Raw genomic sequence first — 14,916 nt, 5'->3', positions numbered from 1 at the left:
GCTGTGAATCCATCTGGTCCTGGGCTTTTCTTTGTTGGGAGCCTTCTGATAACAGCTTCAGTCTCCTTTATTATTGGTCTGTTCAGATTTTCTCCGTCTTCATGGTTCAGTTTTGGGAGCTTGTGTGTGTCCAGAAATTTATCCATTTCCTCCAGATTTTCAAACTTGTTGGCGTATAGTTGTTTATAGTAGTCTCGAATGATTCCTTGTATTTCAGATGAATCAGTTGTAATATCGTCTTTCTCATTTCTAATTTTTGTTATTTGAGTCTTCTCTCTTCTTTTTTTTGTTAGCCATGCTAATAATGGTTTGTCAATTTTATTTATCTTTTCAAAAAACCAACTTTTTGATTCGCTGATCTTTTGAATTGTTTTTTGGTTTTCAATTTCATTCAGTTCTGCTCTGATCTTAATGATTTCTTTCTGTCTGGTAACTTTAGGTTTGGATTGTTCTTGTTTTCCTAGTTCTTTAAGGTGAAGTGTTAGGTTGTTCACTTGCCATCTTTCCATTCTTCTGAAGTGAGCGTTTAATGCAATAAATTTTCCCCTCAATACTGCTTTTGCAGTATCCCACAGGTTTTGGTATGATGTATCATTGTTTTCATTAGATTCAATAAATTTTTTGATTTCCTGCTTGATTTCTTCTTGGACCCATATGTCATTAAGTAGAATGCTGTTTAATTTCCATGTGTTTGTATAGTTTTCAGAGTTTCGTTTGTTATTAATTTCTAGTTTTAATCCATTGTGGTCTGAGAAGATACATAGGATAATTCCAATTTTTTTGAATTTATTGAGACTTGATTTGTGACCTAATATGTGATCTATCCTGGAGAATGATCCATGTGCTGATGAGAAGAATGAATATTCTGAGGTTGTTGGGTGGAATGTTCTGTAGATATCTGCCAATTCCAATTGGTCTAGAGTCTTGTTTAGATCTTGTGTTTCTCTACTGATTCTTTGCCTAGATGATCTGTCTAATATTGACAGTGGGGTGTTTAGGTCCCCTGCTATTATGGTATTAGTGTCTATTTCCTTCTTTAGGTCTAATAGAGTTTGTTTTATAAATCTGGCTGCTCCAACATTGGGTGCGTACATATTTATGATTGTTATGTCTTCTTGATGGATCAGTCCTTTTATCATTAAGTAGTGTCCCTCACTGTCTCTTTTTATGGTTTTTAGGTTAAAGTCTATTTTGTCAGATATAAGAATAGCTACTCCAGCTTGTTTTTCTTCTCTGTTTGCATGGTAAATCTTTTTCCATCCTTTCACTCTTAGTCTGTGTGAATCTTTATGGGTGAGGTGGGTCTCTTGTAGGCAGCATCTAGTTGGGTCCTCCGTTTTGATCCAGTCAGCCAGTCTGTGTCTTTTGATTGGGGAATTTAAGCCTTTTACATTAAGAGTTGTTATTGAAAGGTGTTGATTTATTCCTAGCATTTTATTGGTTGTTTGGTTGTCTTAGGTGTCTTTTGTTCCTTGCTTTCTGATTTACTGTTTGGTTTGTGTGTTTGTTGGTTCCTTAGGTTGTAGATAGCGTTTTTGTTTGTTTGTTTTCTCTTCATGACTGCCATTTTTATTATGCTAGTGGGTTTTGATTTTTCTTGGGTTTTTATGGCAGTGGTAGTTATTTTTCAGGAACCAAACCCAGTACTCCCTTGAGGATTTCTTGTAAGGGTGGTCATGTGTTAGTGAACTCCCGCAGTTTTTGTTTGTCTGAGAAATATACTATTTTCCCTTCATTTCGGAAGGATAGCCTTGCAGGGTAGAGTTCTCTTGGCTGGCAATCTTTGTCTTTTAGTATTTTGAATATATCCTCCCATTCCTTTCTAGCTTTTAGGGTTTGTGATGAAAAGTCTGATGTTAGCCTGATTGGGGCTCCCTTATAGGTGATTTGATGCTTCTCTCTTGCAGCTTTTAAGATTCTCTCTTTGTCTCTGAGTTTTGCCAATTTGACTGTAACATGTCTTGGAGAAGGCCTTTTTGGGTTGAATACTTTTGGAGATCATTGAGCTTCCTGGATCTGAAGATCTGTGATTTTTCCTATACCTGGGAAGTTTTCTGCCATTATTTTGTTGAATATGTTTTCAATGCAATCTCCATTTTCCTCCCCTTCTGGAATACCCATGACTCGGATATTTGAGTGCTTAAGGTTGTCTGATATCTCTCTCAGATTTTCTTCAATGTCTTTGATTCTTTTTTCTTTCTTTTTGTCTGCTTGTGTTATTTGAAACAGCCCATCTTCAAGTTCAGAGGTTCTCTCTTCAACTTCGACAAGCCTGCTGGTTAAACTCTCCGTTGTGTTTTTTATTTTGCTGAATAATTTCTTCAGTTCAGCAAGTTCTGCTACATTTGTTTTCAGGACATTGATTTCCTTGTACATTTCCTCTTTCAGGTCCTGTATACTTTTCCTCATTTCATCATGATGTCCTGCTGAGTTTTCTTGTATCTCATTTAGTTTCCTTATAATTATCACTCAAAATTCCTTGTCAGTCATTTCAAGGGCTTCTTGTTCTGTAGGATCTATAGTTTGAGATTTATTAACTTTTGGTGGTGTACTTTCTTGATTTTTTCTATTTCTGGTATCTTTTTTTTGATGTTTATTCATTGTGGCAGGGGGTTTCACAGTCCACCGGTTTGAGACTATTGACTAACTAAGATGTTGCTGTGGTTGCCAATTTGATATGGCTCCCGCCGTGACTGCTCAGTTGGCCTCTAGTGTCTTGTGTGTGTGGTTGCCTCGGGTCTTGGGCTTCTCCGGGGATCCACCTTTCTGGTCAGCTTGGACTCTGCTGGGCTGCTGGATCACGTACCACAGGGTGTGTGATCACTGCTGAGCTTTCACTTCCCGTGCAGGACTTCTCCCTGTTCCATGTGCTCTGGCCCAGTCTGTTGGATCGTGCAGTGGAGACACCAGAGGGTGTGTGGTTTCTGTTGAGTCTCCGCCTCCCTGGCCGGACTGCTCCCCGCTCTGTGCCCACTGGGCTGGTCTGGGACGTGTCTTCTGCAACCCTCGTCTATCAGTTGGGCCTTCAAGACCCTGCTCGGCACCGCCTCGTCCAGGAAGTCTACCAGGTTTCTGGTAGGCACAGACGACCGGTTGCTCTGGGTGCCTTTGTATCACTGTGTAGATCTTTCTCGGGACTTATCACCTTCCTCCTGGTATCGCATTTGTGTACTTGTCTTATCTCCCACACCAGAGTGTGAGCTCCTCGGGGGAGGAGCCCGCAGCACACTGTTCACCTTTGTATCTCCCCGGCACCGACCAAGTCCTGTGCCCACCTGCAGTCAGCTCTCCGGCAGGTTCAAGCGGACTTGGGAACTCATCTACCACACTATTCTTAACCAGAAATTGGTTAGGCGTTTTTCCGAACTGGTGGCCGCAGAGATGGTATCTGCCTCCCAGTAACAGGAAGTTTACCAGGGGCCAGAGTCCAGAGTGTGGTGGAGTGACATTTGGCCCCGCCCGTACTTCCTTGTCCTTCCAATGCTGGCTGGGGACGCCCCTCACCCCCACCCCCCCCAGAGAACTGCAGAGGGAGTGGGAGGGGAGGCCAGCCTGCAGGCCCCAGGAAGCCCCGTGCCGGGGCAAGGAAGTGGGAAGGCTCAGTGAGGAGCCGAGCCGGGCGAGGAGGACAGGCTTGGCTGAGCTGGGCTGGAGCTGCCACACCTGAGAAAATGGAGGCAGCCCCGGGGCGGTGAGTGGCCCGCTGATGCAGGCGGAAGCTGGGTGGGCGTCAGGCCCCCGAGCAGGGCCGGGCCAGGGATCACTCACAGGGCTGTGCCAGGTCGGGCGCTCATTCTCTGCTTCTGGTTTGTCGCCTTCCCCGTTCTCGGCTGCCCTCCGCCTCAGGCTGCTCGCTCAGTCCCACGGTGCGGCTCAGGCGCTCCCAGGAATCTTCTTTTATGCCGGCCTGAAACCTCGAATCCTGAGTAGGGCAGCTGGCCGCCTTCAGCGCAGCCCCGGCCTCCGGGATCCTGTCTGCATCCACAGCAGCCCTGGCGCCATGTTCCCTGTTTAGAGACGCGCTTTTACAGCTAAGAAACAGTTCTTTTCCTGCTCCATACTTCAAGGCTGTTGCCTGTAAATGAGGCAGCCTCTCCTGCCGAGGGCAAAGTGCCGGTCAGCCCCCATGACCGGCCACCAGCAGCGGTCCTCCCTTAAGAGACGGCAAGAGGAAGGTCCACAAGTTTCCCGGCTGCCTAAGGCCCAGTGGCCGCCTTTTCCACCTCAGCTACTCCACGCCAACTGCCGCAGCCACCGCCATCTTGAAAAACCCTGCCCGTAATCCTGCACTGTCTGGGCTGATGGTTGAGCTAGGGCTGGGCCTGGAGCTCACAGACCCTGCAAGCCTGTTCACAGACTGGGTCACAAACCCTTCATATGCCAGGGTGGGTCACCAGATCCCTTCATGCAGGTCTATAAGCTGGTAACAGGCCACATGGTCCTTGGAAGCTGCAAGTCTGGAAATACATCGGATAAAGTCTTTGATTGTAATTTCTTAGTCTTTTAAAGCATATATTTATTAATTTATAATAATTTTAGATTTTTTATCTATTGATGTTTTTATTAAAACTTAATACTGGATTTGTCTTAATGTACAGTGAAAACAACAGCTAGAAGTTTTGCCTGAGGAGTATATCTGTAACCCTAAAGAAGACTGAATTGAGTTAAAGGTGATCAATTTCTTTTGTAGGCATTATCCTGCACTGAAAACGCTGGAACATCTAGAACATACCTATCTGCCTCAAGTGAGCCACTATCGATTCTGCAAGGTGATGGTGGACAACATCCCCAAGCTTCGAGAAGAAATTAAAGATGTTTCTATGTCTGATCTCAAAGACTTTCTGGAGAGCATCCGCAAACATTCAGACAAAATTGGAGAGACTGCCATGAAGCAAGTAGGTCTTGTGTTTATGATAGGTTGGCCAGTGGCTTTTCAAGTATTCAGTTAAACACAGGTTTCTTTTTGCCAAGTGTCTTAATTGTTTCTTATAAATTTCTTTTTAAGGCGAGTCCTTCATCTTTATGGGAACACATGATTAAGAAATATTTTTTGTTTTCTTGACAGAGCAATGAGCTATTGATTAAGTATATTGTTTTGCTCTGTGTTTGTTCAATAATTGCTGATAGATTGTGATGGTTTATATTGGGGATTTGAAGAACTTTTTCTGTTTTTCTATACTTTCCTTGACTTCGGATATGATTTGAAGCCCAAGATATTTTAAAGTTCTCTTTCTAGTTAATGACCTAAATTTTGTTGCATGTGCCTTTGGCTGATTATTTACTATGTAAGCAAGATGTCATGTTATAAATGATATTTCTGATATTAACAGAAATATTATAAAAAAGACCTATTGGGAAATAGTGTGAATTATGATCATAGAAGGGGATTTATTTGTGGCTTGTTCAATTAACAAATATGTTAGAAATATTTAGATTTTTAAAAACAAATATCTTCATCTCTATGTTACCAAAGCCACAAGGAATATCTACGTTTCTTTGGTCATTATGAACAAAATAGCAGTAATGATTTGCAGTAGTACGTGCTCTTTTGAAATTTGTCACATTGATTTTATTAAAATTTCGCAGTGTACCTGATAATGTAGCCTACAACAATAAATAGAAGATTCAGTTGTTTATGGAAAGTGTTTTTTTTTTTTTTGTTTTTGTTTCTATAAACAATAATATTCCTGAATAGGTCATTTATAGTTCTTATCATTCTGTGGGAAGTGAGGAAATAGGTTATATTGTGAATCATATTTTAGGTCTCAAATATACTTGATAATCTTAGTTCAGATGGCTATTTGATTCTACAAAAGAAACTTGCCAATTTTTCTCAGGGAATGTGGATATTTTTTCACCTTCTTTTAAATTTTGTCAGTGTTATACCTTATAAAGTGCAGAGTTTAAAAGTAGTTGATGATAAACCTGATAGAAATAATCACATGTCATTTTTTGTAATGGTAAATAAACAAAATTAATCATTGAAAATATACTTTTGCATTTCTGGGTATATATTCTAATTAGGGGGATGAATATATCTTATAAGACAAGTCTTTAACTATTGTCGTTGACTAATATTTACTAAACTTTTGAAGTATAGTAGAGTATAGTGCAAAGCCTCTATGGAAGCTGCTTTTTTTAAAGTTGCTTTTTCTCGGTCTCTGCTTGAGAAATTAACTTTACTTCCCTTTGATGAAAGAGGAATCCATGAAGAATATTATTACTTCATGTGAGATTACCTAGTCTCATTCCTTAATTATCTGAAAAAATTAAGGTCCAGGGGAGGGAAGTGACTTGCTCAAGTTCAAACAACTTGTTAGGATCGGAGCATGTAGTAGAACTCAGGTCAGGTTGAAATGAATTTGTCCATTATGGTATTCAATCTGTGTAAACTATTAGCTGCTGCATTTTTGTCATAAAAAGAAATAGTAAAGAAATCTTTTGTGAATTCAGAACTTTTAATTAACTGATAAGCCTTTATTCCTCCTATAAAATTTTTCATTTCAGGAATAGCTCTTATTGCATTCCTTATTATCCAGTGCTGTGGTATATTGCATTCCTTATTATCCAATGCTGTGGTATTTATAAGATTCTTGAATAAAGATATCTTACACATTTTTAAATCGTCTGTAGTAAGTACATAGAAAGGAAGACGGTAAAGAAACTGCCACACATTTTATACATAGTAGGTGTTCAATAAGAATTTCTTTGAACTTATGGATATTGGAAAAGAGGGAGAGGAGGCGGTTTATTTCTCACTTAGGTCAAGCCCAAAATGGTGTTTCTGATTGGTGATGGTTTTCTTTGCAGTGGTGATATACGGACTTAAAAATCTGTCCATTGTGTGGCTCTGCCATTTTTAATATGTCTTTGAAGATTGCTACAGAAGGGAAAAGACCAAAGTGTATTGTGTGTGGGAGGGTTTTTAAAGACCAAGCATGGATACCACACATTATTGCTTCTACCCACATTCCATTGGCCAGAACTCAATGATGTGGCCATACATACCTGCAAGGGAGGCTGGGAAATGTAATCTCACTTTCCCTAAGAGGAGGAGGACACAGGTTTGGTGAATAGTAGCTAGTCTCTGGCACAGTCTACCCTCTGATCATCAAATATTTCTTCACTCTTCCTCTCATGCATAGAACACACTCGCTCCTTCCCTAAAGGAGACAGTCCAATGGCCCATCTAGTCACTACATTTATGTCAAAGTGTGGTATCTTACAGGGATGCCCAGTCCTCTCCATCAGATTCAGATGTGGCTCTTCATGGGCTTGTGACCAGTTAACTAAAATTACAAGTTAGTTGCACCTGTGTCCTGTATGCCCTCACTATACAATGGAGAAGCTAGAATAGAATAACTACAACAAAAACTTATATTTAGAAAAAAGAAAGATAAACAGTATTCCCTGCTTTCTGGCAAATCTTGTAATTCTCTTGAGCAGGCATTGGGAAGTCCCTCTGCTTTGGTAGTAGTAGAACTTCCTTGCCTAAAGTTTGGTTGACTGGAATGAACTCCTTTGCTCATTGTTCTCCAGGGCTCCTAGCTGCACACTGGTTTTTCCTTGTATATTTTTTCTATGTATAATTCTGAAGTAGATGGTGGGTACTATACATTCCTTAGAAGGCATATTTCTCTTTATTTCTGTATATCTGTATCTATATCTGCACCTGCATTTACATTTACATCTACATCCACATCTGTATCTATATATATATATCTTTCACTGCCTGCTTTCTGTTCCCGCAAGTTTAGGGGCCCTAGGGTTGTTTAAAGGCTCTGAACAGTCAAAAAGTTTATTTAGTCCAGATTTGTGTTTTTTTTAGCATTATGGTTCCTTCAAAAGTGAATAGACTTCTGATCTGTTTCTTTCTAGTTGGTTCTATGTGGACACCATACCCAGTGTTCTTTCCTAAATATAATTTTCGAGAATTATTTTGTTTTTCTTTTGCCCTGTTTGGGGAAGTAGTGGAGGTGGGGGAGTATAACCCTTGCCTCATGCCTTGTTCTCAGTTTAATGGCCTTACTTTAAGGCTATATGAAACAATGGTTGGGAAGACCACACTTGAATCTGATCTCTGCCTCGGGATTGAGTCACTTTGTTCAACTAGAAGTCTTCCTTGGACTTTATTACTCAAGCCTTTGCTATTCCTTTTTCTTGCTGTTTGGGATCTACATGTGTTCAGCTTTCTAACCCTCTGGGGCTGCTTACTGCCTGACCAATAAACCAGTGCCATTTATTTTAGTTTTTTTTTGTTATGGCAATACAATACTTGTAATATTAGTTTCCATATTTGTTAAACAATGCTGCCTGCTATAATAGCTAACCTCTAAAATCTCATAACAGAAGTTTTATTTCTTGCTTATGTGGAGACCAAAATTCCTGGTGGGGTGGCTTTCCTTCAAGTGATCAAAGGAGCCAGGCCTCTTCCATCTTGTGGCTCTACCTCTTCACCATGTGGTTTCTGAGGGTACAGCAGAAGAGAAAAGAGAGTAAATAATACCTGGAGGTTTTTTATGGATCAAGCTTGTAAGTGACACATGTTACTTCTGCCTACATTACATTGGCTAGAGCTCAATCACTGCATGGGAGGCTTGGAAATATATTCTAGCTGTGTGACCAGGAGGAAGAGGAAATAGACTTGGTGAACAGTTAGCTAGTCTGTCTGCAACCTGCTATCATACAGCCTAGAAAGATAAATATCTTCCATGTGGCTTACTTGTTTCTGTACAATTTTCACCCTTTTGTCATTTTTTTCTCATGTCTTCTATTTTATTAATTCAGTTTTCAGCATTGTCAGTGCTGTTATTTAGAACTTTATTATTTTTTATTTATTATTTTTAGTTCAATAATCATAGTTTTGGCTTTAAATATTTGGTTCTTGTTCTTATATTACTCTTGTATCATACATAGTAAATTCCTTTTTAAAACATTTCTAAGTAGCCTTCTTTGGAATCATACTAGGAAAACAGATTTGAAAGTCTTAATATTGATAGTTGATCTGGGTTCTTTTATACCTTCTATAGATGACTGCTTTTTCTTGATGAATGTCCCTGTTTTTCTCCTTTTACCCACCATATCCATGCAGTGATCCATGGGTGGACTTTAGCCTTGGTACAGTGAACTGATGGAGCCAGGTTAGTAGATTGGCTTCTCTTTGGAATATACCACCCCCCCCCCCAAAAAAAAAAAAAATCACCAGAAGAGCTCCACTCTAATTAAGCTCTAATGAGCAAATTAGGCTCCAAACATTTATCTAAGATTATAATCCAGCTAGAAGTCTGTCCGTCTTTTATCTTTCTTCCAATATATCCGGGAAGCTGCAGAAAAATAAGAAAATGTACAAGTGTGAAAACTAGGATAGAAATTCAATCATTTAGCAGAATTTGGGGAGGAATTTTAAAATGTTTTTTTTTACTGTTTAATATTGTATTGAATTTTAAGTTAAGCAGTCATGTTTTTATTTTTATAACATCTTTCATGTGCTTATATTGCATTTCGTTGTTTTTGTTGTTAGCATGGTATTGAATTGAAAGTATTTAGTGGATCCACATGTGGGTTCTGCCATGGCAAATAGAGCCATCTGTAGAGCAGGTAGAAAAACCATCCATTTTATCCGACCCTGTTTTATGTGTTGATCTTCTTCCTCCGTGTTTCCAAAATACTGTTTATATTTTATTTTGGAATTATCACTTTAGCTTGAAGTGATTTTAAAAAAAATGCCTGAAGAAGTTCTTTGTTAATTGTCTACTGTTTTCTAGTTTTCTTTTTGAAATTGATTTCTGGAATTCACTTGTTATGGAATTGATTTGTGTAGGAGGGAAGTTCTGTATTTCTTATTTGTTTGCCTTAGGCTTTGTGGGGGCTAAATAACATTTGTAATGTAAACATTCTTGGCTAGGTTGATTTCTGTGTGAGACCCTTTAACAAAGGGAAAGATTTATTTACTTTTAAACTTCTAAGTTGCGTTTGCCAAATTATATGGGTTGTATAACTGATGTTAAGGAAAGGAACTGGTAGCCTATAAAAGAAATTGAAGGCTCCTAGGCATTCTTCCTTTAGTAACTGGTTTTAAAGAAACTGACCCTTGGGTAAGATTATTTGTCACCATGATTCTTTTAGCCCTTGACTTTCTTTGGTTATGTCTTGACTAGAGCAAAATGTGCTCTTTTATTTATTGTGTGGAACAACTTTTGACTTAGATGTGTCATGGTACTACTAGCTGAGTTCGTGCAGGCCATGTGATGACTGCCATGTAAAAGCAGTATTGCTGTTGAAGCCTCTTGTGTGCTGGATGCTTTGCAAAATGTCCACAGAATGTGGTCTTTGGAGTCAGAGAATTTGGTCTGGTGTTTCTGGATTTACTTTATATTCTCTTTTCTTCTTGATTTTGATATTTATATATTGGTACTATTTCTTGCTCTTTCCTCTTTTGCCTTTATGGGTGGCCTAGGGTAAGAGGGCTGTTTAATAATAGAGATTCTTGATGTAGGTGGGAAGCAAGAATACTTTATAGTGAACAGTACAATTTTAGAAAGAATCTGAGAGGATAGTAGGAATTTAGTGATAGTTTACTGTTAGGTAATACAGTAGTTAACAGAATAGACTTTGGAATTTGGGTTTGACTCCTAGTTTGTCATTTGCCAGCTGTGTGATAGCGAGTAAGTTGCTAAACCTCACATTCATTCTTCACAACAGCTCCATAAAATTGAAATTTTTAATCTTCTTTTCATAGGTGAGGAAACAGACTTAGGGAAATCAAGTACTTAGCCCAGTCCCAGCCCTATAATACATTTTAAGTTAAAAAAAACAAAGCAAAAACAAAAAACACAGGGCTATCGTAAATGAATGTTGAATGTGAATAAACTCTTGTGGAGAAGGAAAAGATGGAGAGGTTAAACTTGATGTATTGAAATTCATTTTTTTATTCCTAAAATTTAGTTTCTTGTGGCAGTTTTCAGCATTGAATTAGATCTCATTTTTAAACAATTTTTTTCTGCTTGCCTTAAAAATTATTTCTATTATATACACTTTCAAAATATTTTGAACCTAATTTCAGTGAAAAAGCACATATATATTCGATGACCATTAAGTTTAAAAGATCAGTGTCTCTTTATTGATATTGAGTTGGGATGAGAGAAGTCATTTATTCCTTAAATCTAATTTAAGGACAGTATGGCAGTTTGGTTTTGAGCTTTTTGTTCTTCAGGGTAAAAAGGAAACCGTATGGTGTGTGTATATAGTATATATAATATTTATTTGTTTTTACTAAGCAAAGCATACCAGTTTACTAGGAGAACTTTTTATTAAACTTTAAGAGAAAATTGTGATATGGATTCTCAGTACAGTTTGTGAACATGGCTTTGTGGTGTGCTCGTCTTAAAATAGACTTTTGCTTAGAAAATTTAGGGGAAGGGCAGTTATGACAGTAGTTACACTATCTCATATATATGTACAAACACACACATACATACATGAGGGTACTTCAAAAAGTTCATGGAAAAATAGAATTGAAAGACAATGCAAATCTTTCTATGAACTTTTTGAAGTACCCTCATATGTATATATTTCAGTTATTTTGAGATTAAATTCTCTAGAGACTATTCCTTTTACTGGGCCTTGGCTTGTACTAAAGAGTAATAATACTTAAAACAACATGGTATCACAAGAATAAATTAAATGATGAGTGGAAAAGAATAAAATAACAGAAATTGACCTAAATATGTATAAGAGTTTAATAAGCAATAAAGGTGGTGTCATATGAGTCACAGACATACACACACAGTAGCACCACACCATATAGGTGCAAATTAAGTTTCATCTTAGTCAATCTTAGTAGGTAGAAAGGTCAACACAGTACTTGGGAACACCATCCTGTGGAGGGATCTGATGGGTTCAGCTTTGTTGTATAAAAAGTAGGACATGCCTCAGGAGAGGGACCCTGCTTCTGTATCATTTATTGGAAAGTTGAGAAGAGGGCAGAGAGTGTACTAAGTTTATCCTTTCTGGTCAGAGAAATGACTTGGCTAGGGGGATTCTTATATCATTGCCATTTGTATCAGCTAAAAGAGACCTAGTATCTTCAGATGGGCTAACTAAGTCTTACTGAGCCAACTCATTGCTAAACTATGAGAATGGGGAAGGTAAAGAGCCACTAGGGGCCTCTAGAGTAACATCTCACATCAGTGAGGTTAATGTGATTGTGGCTCTACTTAGCTGTCTTCCAAATTAGTCTGTCTAAGGGTAAAGGTATGGTTTTTATCTTTCTGTCTCCAGCACCTTACTAATAGTACTTCATGACAGTAGATAGCTAATAAATCAATTATATTCAGCGTGTATTTAGTGAAATATAACATGCCTACATCTTAACATTTTTCAGGAAAAACCATCTTTTTCTTTTGTGTGTTCTAAGATATATGCTTTTAGTCTCCAATTACATTTTAATTTAAGTGTGTGAAAATATCTGAAATTGCTCTTTAAGTGGATTTTGACCCTTTCTAAAAGTACTATGGAGGTGCTAAGAAGTGGTTAAATTGACTTCTTGTTAAAGAAGGTGGATTGAACACATCCATTTATATCTTCTCTCCCTCCAAACTCATAAAAACAACAGCTAGGGGAATATTAAAAAAAGCATGAGCTCCCACACACAAAATAGGAGATAGCAATAATTTTTTGAAAGCTGAAAAGTAGAAAGATGTGTGATAATTGTCCTAGCATATCCAAGAAAACTCAGCCCTAAACCAGCAGTAGAAACCAGCAATAGAAACCAGCGGTAGAAAAATCTGAGCAGTAAATGTAATTCCTAAGATGATGGTTAAGGCAGATACTTGGTTGACAGCTGAGTAGCATGTAGAAAGTACAACCAGCATAGCCTGGAGCATTTTAGAAAGTTTAAAAGAGATATTCCTAAGAAGATGAAAGTGATTGAATACTGCATGTGTTTGTGCATTGTATTAGTCCATTTCTGTTGCTTATAAAAAATATCTGGAACTGAGTAATTAGTAAGAAAATGAAATTTATTGCTTACAGTTTTGGAGGTTCAGAAGTCCAAAGTCCAGGGAACACATCTGATGAGGGTCTTCCTTGGCAGTAATGCAGGGATCTATCTACATGGCAGAATGGTGGCACAGAGAGAGAGAGTGAGCGAGACTATCATGTGCTCTCCCTCAGAACCTTGCCCACGAACTAGGGCGTGGCCTTTATAATCTAATCACCTCCCCAAAGCCCCACCTTTCAATCATCACAATATAATTTCCCACTCTCTGAACACTGCCACAGTGGGGGCCAAGTTTCCAATACCTGGAAATTTGGAGGACACAGCTTAAGCTTCAGTGATTTTGGGGGGGACATTCAATCCACGGCATGCATTTTGAGAGGAAATTCAGATAGTTGGGGAGAGTTTGGGAACAAAGTAATGAAAGTACACAGAAAACTAAGCAAACATAAAAATAAGAAAATTATTAACTCCGGAAAGCAAAAGTTCTTTAAAAAAGGGAAAGCGATCATAGTATCTTACATAGCTTGGTTGTGAGTTGCATTTATATAGTTATAATAATTAAATTTTAAAAATTAATTTATTAAATTAAATAATTGATTTATCTTTGTTTTGGAAGGATAGGTGAATGGGCACTGTCTGCAGATGTGTGATGCTGGTGTGTGGTATATGTGGAAAGGAGTTAAGTCCTCATTTTCCACTGTGGAAAGTCAGTAGATAATGACTAAAAAAAAAACCACAGTAGCCAGAAGGTGGAAGTAATTCACGTGTTCATTGACAGATGAATGGATAAAAAAGATATCATATATACATACAATGGAATATTACTTAGCCTTAAAAAGGAAGGCAATGTTGGCACATGCTACAACGTGGATGAACCTAGGAGATATTATGCTAAGTGAAATAAACTAGACACAAAAAGACAAATGTTATATTATTCCACTTATATGAGGTTCCTGGAATAGTTAAATTCATAGAGACAACAAGTAGTATGATGTTTTCCAGGGGCTGGAGGTAGTGGGGATGGTGACTTAGTGTTTGATGGGTACAGAATTTCACTGGGGGAAGGTGGAAAAGGTTTGAAGATGGATGGTGGCAATGGTTGCATAACAATGTCCTTAATACCACAGAATTATACACTTAAAAATGGTGAAAATGGTAAATTATATGTTACGTATATTTTACTACAAATAAAAGAAAAACAAAAAAGCCCAAGCAGTAGCACATATAAGCTTTTTATGTAGAGATTAAGAGGTAAACATCAAAAGAGTGATTGCCTCTGGGGAGCAGGATTTGCGGAGAAAGAGAAGATGGAGAAACTGTTGTTTCTCATCATAAACCCTGTAGAACTATTTGACTATGTATAACTTATCTATGGATAGCTTTGCATGTGTAATTTTCATAAAATATATTGAACAACAAAAAAGAAATATGTGTATTTGGAATATATATTCAAAAATTTGCAGACAAACAATTGGCAGACAAAATTTGTTGGTGTACTCAATATGAAGTAGGAAAAATTCTAACCCTCAGGGTACGAAGGGTTCCCCTTATTTAGGGGACTATTTATACTTACCTGTGGCATTAATTAATTTCTTTTCTGCTTTTTGTGGGGTAATTGAAGAGTCTCTGGTTCTCAGATTCATTGCTATAGCAAGATAGGATTGGAATTATGTGTTAGATATAAATTAAATTAAGATCCAGTTAATTCTTTATTGTATTGTGTGCCTTATAGAAAAAGAGAACAGATAAATTTGATATAATGAGCAACAAAGTGTTATTCTTTGTAATTTAACCTCTTGAGAGTAATGATAAAAGTTGAAAATTTATGGTAATCAGAATGAGCTCTTTTCTCTAGCCTTGAATATTTACCTGAGTTCAGAAGAAGGTATATGTTCTTCAACACTCTTTTTTGGTTG

General features: G+C 37.9%; 1 protein-coding gene across 3 annotated transcripts in view; it reads left to right on the top strand.

Annotated features, from left to right (window-relative positions):
• The window catches only part of EXOC6B (exocyst complex component 6B), a 765,574-nt gene that overhangs the window by 132,585 nt on the left and 618,073 nt on the right, over positions 1 to 14,916 (top strand). For all 3 annotated transcript variants that reach the window (XM_063078345.1, XM_063078346.1, XM_063078344.1), the window contains one exon: positions 4,691 to 4,895. In XM_063078345.1, the coding sequence (XP_062934415.1) occupies positions 4,691 to 4,895 (205 nt within the window). The remainder of the gene's footprint in view (positions 1 to 4,690; positions 4,896 to 14,916) is intronic.

Source organism: Cynocephalus volans, chromosome 14 (assembly GCF_027409185.1).
Source record: "Cynocephalus volans isolate mCynVol1 chromosome 14, mCynVol1.pri, whole genome shotgun sequence".
NCBI lineage: Eukaryota > Metazoa > Chordata > Mammalia > Dermoptera > Cynocephalidae > Cynocephalus > Cynocephalus volans.
This window is presented reverse-complemented; position numbering and strand designations above follow the sequence as displayed.